This window comes from Nelumbo nucifera, chromosome 3 (genome assembly GCF_055504915.1).
Source record: "Nelumbo nucifera cultivar China Antique chromosome 3, China Antique-T2T, whole genome shotgun sequence".
Classification (NCBI taxonomy): domain Eukaryota; kingdom Viridiplantae; phylum Streptophyta; class Magnoliopsida; order Proteales; family Nelumbonaceae; genus Nelumbo; species Nelumbo nucifera.
In genome coordinates, this window is record NC_142651.1 from 16,816,187 (window position 1) to 16,828,463 (window position 12,277).

Genomic DNA, 12,277 nt, shown 5'->3' on the forward strand with positions numbered 1-12,277 from the left:
ATAAAGCAGACTCAATATATATCATGCATTCTAAGGCTTCAGAGGAGGGACCTCGCCGATCTCTCCCTTTATATGATACATTAATTTATATATACATTAAGTGCATGGTTCAAAGTTTCAGTATGTATCATACCATATGTATTGTATGATATGTATCCGTTCAAAGTTTCAATGATTAATATACCGTTTTTAGACATGCTCAGGTTCAAAGTTTGAGACCTGAAAGAAAGATTTTGGTTGTGTTTGGTATCATTACTGTTTTTAATTAAAATCTTTAGGGTTGATCAATACAAATCGGTGAGAGATGTGTGTTGTTACATCACATGTAAGATCAACCCCATGGAGCAAGAACATCAATTTGATGTTTCTTAGAATAGCCTCCCACACATGCATTTTTATGGTTTGCTTATTTCAATTACAAATAGTCTCAAATAATAATTGTATGTCAATTTATATTGATCAACCCGAAACATTTCAGGTAGAAACAATAATGATACCAAGTACAATCTTTTTATACATAAGTATGTCAACGATATTTTAAACAATGTTTAGTGTAAGGGCATATGCCATGCACGTGTACAATGTTTAGGAAAAACATCTCAGTTTTAATTATGTTATAATTATCTATTCTGCTCATTGATTGGATTTAAAGATTAAGGTTGTGTTTGGTTGAAGTGCAATTTTATTTGCACTAATACAAATGCATGGGAGTGCAAATGAAAATTCTTGTTTAATCTTATTTTGGATTTTACTTTATTCTGTTTTATGTTTTTATTTATTTCATTTGTATTGCAATTAAACAAAATAAGCTAAAATTTAAAACAAAAATAATTCAGAATTTACACTGTCATAATTTTACATCAGTAAGAATTTATTTGCATTGCAATCAAATACATATTTGAACAATCACATACAAATTAAATACAAAATAATTGGGCCAAACGCATTTTAGGCAGTGATGGCTTCAGCCAGTAGGCTGCCAAGTTGAAAGGACTACCGACTTGGTTGAGTAGCTCGCAAATCAGTAAATTAAAATACAAATAAATTATTATTTGACCGAGTTGAATACTCGGAAATCTGCATGTAACTAAGCGAAATTTCTCTTTATTGGCGAGTCATTAATTGGTAAGAAGGCATAATAATTGACCAAGTCAACGAGAAGCCTAAGGCAAATGGCTTGAATTGATACAAAACTGGAAGTACACTTGTTAGGTGATCCTTTCTGGATAATGTACAGTTTTTACGTCAATTTCCTTGAGATTGCCCGTCCATATCAGTTATATTATTGTATTATTTATTTCCTCTCTATTTTACATATGTCAACTTTTCTATGAGAAGGACTCCCAAGGAAAAAACAATTTCAGTTTTTTCAACTGCTTGTCCTTATTTTATTTCATTCTATGATTTTGCCTGCAATTTGCATTGTTAATTTATGATTTTGGATTTGCTTAATTTGTTCCTATTAAAGAAAATGATTGAATGAATAAGGTAATGTGTGCAAACTGCAAATTGGATCAATGTGAGAAATGAGTCCAGATCTCTTGAATGTAAAAAGCGTGTGAATATATAATCTTGTATATTAAATTCATGAAGAAATGTTTTTCATTCTTGTATATTAAATTCATGAAGAAATGTTCCATATGTGCAACTCTTAATGTCTTCATATGATTTTTGCTTTTAGGAAATCCCCTCTAATGAGAAAATGGAGATGATTTCATTTTTAACCCGGTCTGGTTTGGAATTTCAAATTCCTTAAAAAATGCAAAGTGAAGACACCAATCTTTCAAGTAAAAATGATTAAAATGATGAGATTTTCTGAAGTACAAGAATTCAGTCATACATTGAAAACATCTCCCTATGAATTTAACAATACATATTTGGAGATATAGAACTAACTCCTTATTGAGCGGTGGAAGGAGAAAAGAAAAACCTTCATTTCTGGCTTGTGATCTTATTTCATTAACTTCACTCTAGCTTTTAGGTGTTTATTACATTTAAGAAAGAAAACGAGTATTTGGGTTTTAGTTGGTGAAACGACGTCCCTTCATGCGCGACAATACTTAAGGGGGTGTTCGGTTGGTGGTTGTTTTTTAATTCAAGGTGGCAGGTTTTGGAAAACAACGTGCTGAAAATGAAAACCCTATTATGGATGCCTCCATTTCTTCTTGAACATGAACCGGTCCAAAGTGAAAAACCAAAATGGAGTAAGTTGTCGTTTTCAAAACACTCAAACGACAAGATTACCCTGATCTAGTGATTTTTGAACATGCCAGTGTGTTAATCAGGTACCGAACAGCTTAATGACCCTCCAATGATTTTTGAACATGCCAGTGTGTTAATCAGGTACCGGTTTAATGTGATATTTTGTCTTTTTCATCACACTGGTGTGTTCAATAATCATCGGGAGTCGCTGAATTGTTCTCCAATGTTGGTCACAGGCAATGTTAAGTATTGTTAACTCTACTGCTGTATTTAGTTTCATGGGCATTTATTAAAAAAACGCTACCACAACAGCACCATATAGGTATTGGCATTTATTGCATATAAAACAAAATGAAACAATTATTTTGTTTCACCGTTTATCAAATAAATGGTAGAAAATCGAAATACTTTGATTTTTATGCATAGGTATTTAGGGAAATGTCAAATTCTCGTTTCTTCTAATATCTCAACATTTCTCAAAACTAAATGCCAAAGAAGCACACTTTAATAAATATTAATATGAGATGAAGAGTAAAAAACCTTTAAAGTGAAGCCCAACCAAACAATAAAAACAAAATAAAAAATATTTAAAATTAAAAAAATATAAATGAATCTTTAAAATGAAAAAATATAAATAAATGACCTATCCATAAACGTCCACGGAACAACCCTAAATGGGTTTGGATTGTAGGTTGATTGCATGTAGGTGCCACTAGTCTTTTTCTTGAGGGAGCTTCCTTAGAGATTCCATTCCTAGATATTTTTATTGCATGAAAACACGTGGCTTGTAGATAAGTGTTAGAGGACCCACAAGTTGATGCAAGGTGATCCTAACGGTCAAAGTCAACCACCAATACGCATCTTGTATTGTGTATTCCATACTGTTACTCTCTCTTTGATAAATATTAATTTATCATATTGCCACATGGCTAGCTAATAAAATCAAGAAAATAGAAACAATTGGGAGATACCTACAAAACTAATATGTAAGCAAAGACCTCATAGCAGAGGCTTCTTCTCAATACACGTGGTCACCTCTCGTTTCAGAACAAAAGAAAATAAAGAAAAAAATTCAATTTTAACGAGTCTAGATACCTAACTCGACATTCATTAACCAATGAGAATTAATTAGTCAAGCTCTCAAACATGTAGAGGACTCGAAGTCCCACCTTGGATTTGGATGAATATATTCTCATTGGTCAGTAGTGTACGTGTTAGTACTAAGCGACTGAATTTTATCTATTAGAAAATTATCTACCTTCTCAAAAAAGTATTCATTTTAAATTTGGGGTTTTTATTGTTCAGTTCAATTTAGAAATCTGACTTTCACTGTATAAGTGGGATGAATCCTGACCATAAATCGATGTCAAATTTATGGACAGGATACGAGTTCAAGGGGGGGAGGGGTAGTAGTAGAGTAGGAAGGGCTGTAATTTCAGATTTCTGAGCTGGAGTACAGTCTATTTATCCCTTCTAATTTTATATGACCTCTGTTAATAATATAAAAATTAAATAAAAAATTTAAATACTTTTAACTTAATTTAAATAAAAAATCAATATAAATACTTTTGCACAAGAATTTTAAAACCAGACCATACAAGGAGCGGTTTTGAGTTCAGTTCCTGGGTCGAACGGTCTGACCATTCGGTCAGAACAAATAGTTTGCTCTGACAAAAAAATAAAAAAAAAAACAAATGTTTAAAAACAAAAAACGGTCAAAAATCATTATCTGGATTGATAGTTCAGTGATTCAACCGCTTAAATTAATGGTTCACTCACTAAATCAATGGTTTTTTACCAAAAATCAATTTGAGGCAAAACGAAACCGGTTGTTCCGATCTAGTTTTGAGAATTACATGATAATTATGTGTGAGAAATTGTTTTAATCATGTTCGAATGCTAGGTTTGCGTATATATCTATCTAGTCTCAGACTTCAACTGCGCATATCATCTCAGAGGACTAAACATTTTTGATAAAGTGTGTTACTGGTGTCATATAGTAAGTAGTAGAGGATTCTCATTACCTAACATTTAAAAATGAGTTTGGGTCACGCTCGTGCAGATAACATAACCCAAATCAAAAGGGTGTCTCTATGATCTCTATCTCTCTCCTCAATAAGATGGCTACAGTTAATCCGACTACTGAAGATATGGTTATGGTCTGAAAGGAGAAAATCGTTAACAGTTATGATGGTAGTTGTAGTTAACAAAGCAGTATTAAAAATTCTAAATATATAAGAAACAACTTTAACTTTATGAAATCAGAGGAAAAAATAAAAAGAAAGAAAGAAAATGAAGGTGGGTTGGAAGAAAAGGACGTGATTGCGTGAAGGTCAAGTTAAGCAATGAAAGGAAATAAAATAAGGTGGTGTTGGTCCTGTTGGAGACCCCCGTCCCCACTACCGTGGGCTAAAAGTTAAAAGAGGGAGTAGGAGGCAGCCGGCAGCGTCCGTCAAACGCGCCAAATCCTCGGCGATCCGTCCCTCTCTCATCCCAACTCAGACACAGACCATTCATCAACGGTTGAGCTTGAGCTGTTGCTGTAGAGAAGAATACCAGAGAGAGATTAGTGCTAATTCTGATTACACTGCTTGCTAATTCTAATTACATTTTAATCCTGTCATTATCATTCATGCTTTACTGGCAACCGCGTCTTCTTACGTTGTACGCGGTGCTTGTCTCATAAGCAACCTCCTAACAATCTATACACCAACTCGGATTTCGTCCTGTCGTTGCAGCCTTTTACTCTCGTGGATTGAGAACATCTCATATTTGTAATTTTATTCCATGGAGAGATATTCTTAATGAACGGCTATAAGGAGCTGTGAGGACGAAATATGATATCAGTGCTTCGGAACTGACCCGATTTTATCGGGGTTAGGGTTGGGCCGGCCTTAATTAGATTTTGGGTCTAGTTGAGGTTGAGATGAATCCTGTGGCCACTAAGGTGGATAAATTGATAAAGTATTATTATTTTTTTGGTTAATTGTTTTAGGGGGTTTATGGGTTTGGGGCGAAATACCCCTATTTGTAGTCAGGCTCTACAGTCTACATATACAAACAAAATCGTTGTTAAACGTGTAGACTTAGGCATCAAGAAGAGCGCGTAGGGCTGACATGCAAAGCAGCATTGGCTGTAGGGTTAGGTATTTGGCTGTTTTATTATTATTATTATTATTATTATTATTATTATTATTATTATTATTATGTATCGTCTTACCAGTTACCATGCATGAAAGGAAATTGGGAATACCATCTACTCCAAAGTCCCACGTCCCATCCTATGTACATGTTTCTCATTCTCTCCTTCTAACATATCTATTTGTCTTTTTCCTTCTTTCTTGGGTTCTTCAATCTAAATTAAAAGCCCATGGATTTCAATACAAATGCATGATCCATCATCACTCACGCCCACTACATGAGATTGACACAATTGCCCATCAAAATCAAAATAAATTTCTCTTTTTATCTCGAAAGGAAAACGGCATCATCTCTTTTGGGGTTTGGATCAATAACAATCGTTTTCGCACCGGAATTGGGCCGACACAATGAGGATTGAGGAGGGAGAGATGGGTACGCAGTACGCTCTCCAAATAACAATTTGTTTTAAGTCCAAGCAAAATGTGTGTACGTTCCAACGTACACTAATATAAATTGGGTTGCTATCCATTCACCGTCTCTTCTTCTTTCTTTTGATCCAACAATAGTACTGGGCTTGGATTACAGAAAGGCCCAACTCATAAATAAAAAACAAGTTGACGGCCGCTGGCCCGCTGAGATTTTAATCTATTTATTTATTTGTTTTTTTTTCTTTTTCTGTTTAATTAATTTTTTAATGAAGCCATGAAGGTGTTATCTTTTTCTTCTCCCTCGCGCTTCTGCGTGTTTTTGTGTTGACGCTTGACAGCCTTGACTGGACAAAGCTTTCAAAGCGCTTTCCAGAAGTTCAAAAACTACGCGTCCTTTCCATTAGAAAAGCAACCTTGGACAAAACCCTAATCTCTCTCTCTCTCTCTTGATTCTTCGCTCTTAAAAACCCTTGTCTCGATCTCGACTTCCTGTTTTAGTCTGAACTTCCACTGACTCGAATTTCGAAAGAAACCTCGAATTACACTTCTTTTCAACGGATCTTCGCTGAAATTCCCGCTCCGGCATGGATGACGACGAGAAGAAACATGAACCGGGAACCAGTTTCACCTGCACTTCTGGATGGACACTCGGAAGTGAGGCCGACAGTGACTACTTCTTCGGCAGCGATCGGGAGAGCAGTATTCTAAGTGAATTCGGCTGGAATCTGCGCCCTGATACGGACAGGAATCTCGAAAGCGAAAGTTTTTCTCCCTTCTATCAGATCGATTTAGACGGTTGCTCCGATTTGGCGGGAACCTCAATTCCTCACATACCACAAAATACTCCTCCTCCTCCTCCTGCTGCTGCACCGGGTTCTAGCCAAACGGTTTCGGCAGGATCAGTCGATAAGTCCGGCGACGCTTCACCGTCGAATCCCTCCGTATCATCGAGCTCGACCGACGAGCCGCAGGAGAAGTCGACGGCATCTGAAGAAAAACCGCCTGAGACCCCGTGAGTGATTTTCTGTGAAATCCGGGGTTTCCACTTTCAATTTCCTGTGGGTTTGATTTTCTCCGGGGTCACAATCGTAATAAGCTACTCCCTCCATCCATCCACCGTCCGCGGGCAACTTACAGGCCTCCCTCGTTCCTCAATAATTATCACAAAAGGAAAACACTAAAAATGAATTATAACGAATGAAAATTCAACCTTTTCTTTTCTTTTCCGAGTGAATTCTGATTCGTGTGATCGTGTCTCTAGAAAGTAGAAACCTGAGGAAAAAATCTTCATGGCTCATACAAGCTAGTCGTCTGTGAGCAGTGTTCGTCATTTACAAAAATTAAAAAGAAAAGGTCATTTTCTTCTGCGGCTTCGTACCCAAGCGTTGTAGCAAAGGGAATTGCGATAACTTCATTTCTCCCCCTATTTTGTTTTCCTCAGAGAAGCATCCGAAGCAATTTTCCTGTTCTTTTTTGTAATTCTTCTGCCTCGATTTCTCATTGTTTCATTTAATCAGAACGCCGAATTTGAGCTTCTGCATTTGCTGTTTTCAGAATCAACATTTAACGAAGAAGAAACCAATAATATTATCGTTAATTTAAGATTACTGGTCGGGGCTTAAACTGTTTTCCGTTTTAGCATTCTTTGCTCATGCATTCAATCATATTTCAATCTGGATATCAGCCTGTAAGTATCCAGATTTAGCTATCATTGATGGATACTTCTAATTAATTTTGTATTCTCTTGGTAAAACTAAGTGCAGATTAAGAGCAGATATCATTAATCTAAGCCGTTTCATTTTGTCCTGTATCGGTTAATTAAAGAGTTTCTTTTCTTCCGAAATGATGTATTAATATTCAATTATATTTTAGAAAATATGTTTTTTATAGGCGTAAATCTGATAGTCTGTAACTCTTGCATCTTAATTCATCCCACTTTTCTTTTCAATGTGCCCATTTGTAGTTAATATGTTTCCTTTCAGTTAGTATTTGATTGTAGAAATGCCTAAATCGAATTCCCAAGAAATTGAACCAGTGTTCACATAAACAAAAGAGTCGATTTGTTTTTTTTTTTTTTATTTGCCTTCTTATATTCTTTTGTTTCGGTTTTGTGCTTTCAACTACGATTCGCATTCATAGAATTTTCTGGTTTGCAGGATTAAGAACAGAAAGAAGGGACAAAAGCGGACTAGACAACCACGATTTGCATTCATGACTAAAAGCGAAATTGACCATCTTGAAGACGGCTACCGGTGGAGGAAATATGGACAGAAAGCAGTAAAAAACAGCCCATTCCCTAGGTTTGCAGATGATTTCATTTTGATATATCCAAATCATTCCACATTTTCATGCTTTAATTAATTTTTTTCATGGTCGTATTTTTGTTTAGAGTGGCTCAACGGTAAAATACTGTAATATGATTTCAAATTGCATTCTTACCTGTCTCTATGTTTGCAAAGCAACTTCATTTGCATTAATACAAATGCATGGAAGTACCAATTCTGGTTCACTTTTGCTTGGATTTCGCTTTGCTTTGCTTTCATTTCGATTTTACTTTATTTATACTGCAAACTTACAAAACAAATTTAAATTTAAAAGAAAATTAAAATTTGCAATCAACAAATTTGCTCTCTACTTTTGTACAAATGCAAAAGTAAATTTCATTGCAAACAAATTAGGCCTCGATATTTTTTTTTTGGTAGAAATTAGGCCTCAATATTTAGGTCTTCTTGTAATAGAGTGCACATGTACCAAACCATTTAACTCAATTACATAATTCTAGCGATATTACATGAGCACTGCATCAAATCAAATCCTGTTAACTAATATACACATCCATCTATTTACTTACTAATTATTTTTCATTGTACATATGCTTTGAGCTTTCTAATTCATTGATTCCAAGAAAGGTCCAAAAAGCTTCACAATTAATGGCAACTTGACACAGAAAGCCCAATGAATCAACCCTTAATCATGTATGGCCAGAAATATATGCAACCCCATTCTCAATTGATGTGTGAAATTAAGGAGAGAGAGAGAGAGAGAAATACAAAGAAAAGGGGGTTAGGTTAAATGCTTGAATAATTGAAGAAAAAGGTCCAATACATGTATTTATTTCATGCAGGAGCTATTATCGTTGTACAAACAGCAAATGCACAGTAAAGAAAAGGGTGGAGCGGTCTTCCGAAGATCCAAGTATTGTAATCACAACATACGAAGGTCAACATTGTCATCACACTGTTGGCTTCCCAAGAAGCAGTTTCATGGCTCATGAAGCCGCCTTCGGTGCCCCACAGTTGTATTACCCACGCGTTCATCTCCCCTTGGGAGCTTCCATTGATGTCAGACAACCTCACCGAGGTCTATCAGGAACCGGGCAATTGCCTTTGCAGCCCCAACTCCAAGCACCACGACCAACCTCCCTACAGCTTTCGACGGACGAAGGTCTGCTTGGTGATATTGTGCCTGCTGGAATGCGTCACAGATGACAAGGAATTTAACGATGGTAAACACTCAATTACTTAACCCAACTTACTTGAAATTGCACATTTATTGTTGTAGTGCGACTTTACTTGAATTAAGTGTGTTAGTAGCAACGAATGGAAATATTATAACCATACAGTGCAGACCTGTTGAATTTGCACGATCATTAAAAGCCAACATCATTTTAAGATATATCACCGAGGAGATAGAGATAGAACACAAGAAAAGACCACTACACTTTCTGGGTACGACCAATAAAAATTAGACCCATCTGAAAATGCACCATGACGTGCTTGACCATCCTTGATGAAAACATGCACATGATCGGATGGCTGTGGGGGTGGCTTGTAGTTTTTAGGTTAGCACTAATTTGAGGACCTGATAAGAGCCAGTGGATTAGAACTTCATTGTTGTTTGATGTGGAATCTCAGAAGATACTTGAGATATTTGTTCTACCTATACCTATATGAGGTTGTTTATATATATACGAATTTAATGGTGACAGATTCAAAGCAACCAAAATTGGTTGAATAGGATAAATTGAAGTAATGAGAAATCAATGTGTTTCTTTTCTTTAGACGTTTTTACTATGCTTTCGTTTCTTTATTATATTGCCATTGGCATCATGAACAGTGCTCGTGGTAGCCTATATTATCTTTGATAACTGAGGTCTACTTTATTACTCAAAATGGCTCTCGTACATGCGTGTATGTATTACTCAAAAGCCTTTGTGATTCAAGTAGCTAGCTTTAGCTAATCTCTCTCTCTCTCCCAGAATCTCCATTGATTTCATGATGCCTCTGGGGTGAAGCGCTAGCACTTCTGTTGCTAACTAGATCATCACTCTATTCTAGCTACACATTATTATTTATGGGAAATATCAATGACTGCCTGTGTGAACAGTTTCATCATCTCTATGGCTCTATGAAATATCTGTTTGATTTACAAAAATTTGATAGTTTTAGAAATAGAAGCTTCTGGGTCAACCACCTTTAATTTGTATGTTGGTGCAGGTGATGCAAATATTATGGGAGAAGGCGAAGATGGATCAAGATGGTAATATCATCCGACCTTCAAGCGTAAATCATGAGCAACTGAGCAAGAACCATAGGGTCCTTCCCTGCAGAAACAATTGATTATTGCATGAGAAGAAGGTTTTGATCATTGATGATTTATTGAAGGGATAAGATAAATGCACGTATCGACCATCAATCCCTTATTGTAGAGATAAATGCATCCCAATCGATGCCCAGCACCTCAAGAGTATTTCTTCATTCTGTTGTTACACAACATTTATTATTATGACATTATACGATGTTGCGTAAAGAAATTAAAGCAAGCGGTTTCATCTTTACATCTTATTGTATCAAATGTACCAGAGCCAGAAGATCACGCAAGCAGCTTGGCATGGAGTTCTGAGTTAGCCTGGACCACAGAATTAGAATCATATGTATCTTTCAACAAAGATCTGGGACTGGAGGTGGAAGCAGTTGTCTTTTCTTTTTCTCCATGAATTTCCTTTGGGTTCATTTCATACGGTGACCAAATTCGCTTCTCACCCACTACCACCATTGGATCGATCAACATATATGATTGTTAAACAATTAACGCGCTGTGAGAAGATAGCCCTTTATAATGTGTATATCAATTCGGTTATATCTGGAGCTTTAGCCAGTGATCCATTTGTGTCTACTGTTAATTGAATTCCCTACTTTACTTTTTTCACTCAGCTCCATTGAGGAATGGCCCTGTCTTTATCTTCTACTTCTGTAGGAATAGTACAGATGTTGGTTGGTTTTGCTAGAAAATAAGTAATGTAGGGCCAAGCTGTTGATGGCTGTAATGGCGTCTGGAACAAGAAAAAATTAATTAAGGAGAAAAAGAATAGAGAAAATACTTAGAATTATTCATCGGGTGCCTAAAATCACTCTAGGGTATATTGGAAATCATTCACCATAATTAGCATAATTAACAAACTTCATTGTTCTTTGGTGTAAAATATTCATACATATTTATACACTCTAAACTCATAATCAGGTTCAAAATTTTGATAAGATACGCCCTGTATCGGATGTATTGAAATATATATAACTGTGTCATTTTAAGTGTCGATACACCCCGTTGCTACACAGGGATATATCTAAAATTTTAAACATAAAAATTCACAAATTTCACATTTTGACTCTTAATCTCTGCAGCAGTAATAAAGAAGGAAAAGCGGGAATGAGAGAGGTGGAGCAGACTACAATTGCATAGATATCGAAGTTGCTTTAGTCGTAGTATAACATGACAATGAGACTTGCTCAGCCTCGCCTCACTTCTCTCTTTCCTCGCTATCACATATTTGATCGGGAATTTATTTATTTATTTATTTATTTTTCTAATTATACACCTGTTTCCGTGGGTCTGAATTGGGCTATGGGCACGTCATCTTTCACATGTTTTAAAAGATAAAAAATATTCCTGTTTATTTTTAAGGGCACCTCTGGGATATTTTCCATATATCTTCTCAAAGTCTCAAGACTCTCAACGATGTTGTCCATGTGCTTGTTGTACCAATATGGATATGGGGTCCACTGCTATGAGGTCTTACAACTGAGTTTTACTTAGCTACTCAAAGAAATGACGCTATCATCCTAAACTAGTTTCTTATTGGTCTATATCAATTTTATTGCCACGTCAAATAGTAAGAAAGATAATGTTTTTAAAAACCGATGTAACTTTTGGATGTTGTTAAGTTGATTCTTTTTTTTCTTTGGAAAGGTACGGATAGGCCCAATGTAGATTTCTGTGCAGAAGTATAAATATTTAAAATGTTAAAAACCCTCACTCTATACACCAATGCCCACCTGTTAATTGGCATCAATTCCGACCTGGCACCTACCCCAACTATATTTTAGACCTATAAATTCTGACCCTAGGCTGAACCATCATTTTCCCTTTTTTCTTTCTATTTCTCAGTAAAACCCTAAAACTGATCTCAATCTCCAAATTGAAGTATTATCTACCGACTTACAAAGTTG

The 12,277-nt window shown here is 35.9% G+C and overlaps 1 protein-coding gene across 1 annotated transcript; it reads left to right on the forward strand.

Moving 5' to 3' along the window:
- The first annotated feature begins 6,222 nt into the window (after window positions 1–6,222).
- On the forward strand, window positions 6,223–11,157 carry LOC104598733 (putative WRKY transcription factor 57). The gene is made up of 4 exons (XM_010260920.3): window positions 6,223–6,783; window positions 7,928–8,071; window positions 8,896–9,276; window positions 10,268–11,157. The coding sequence occupies exons 1-3, from the start codon at window positions 6,356–6,358 to the stop codon at window positions 9,257–9,259; spliced, it is 936 nt and encodes a 311-aa protein (XP_010259222.1). The 5' UTR covers window positions 6,223–6,355; the 3' UTR covers window positions 9,260–9,276; window positions 10,268–11,157.
- Window positions 11,158–12,277: the final 1,120 nt, after the last annotated feature.

What these genes read in the sequence shown, in the direction of transcription:
- LOC104598733 (XM_010260920.3), top strand. Translation starts at nt 6,356, where the DNA reads ATGGATGACGACGAGAAGAAACATGAACCGGGAACCAGTTTCACCTGC. An exon ending in GAAAAACCGCCTGAGACCCC is followed by an intron (nt 6,784 to 7,927) that starts GTGAGTGATTTT and finishes TCTGGTTTGCAG; the next exon opens with GATTAAGAACAGAAAGAAGG. An exon ending in AAAAACAGCCCATTCCCTAG is followed by an intron (nt 8,072 to 8,895) that starts GTTTGCAGATGA and finishes TATTTCATGCAG; the next exon opens with GAGCTATTATCGTTGTACAA.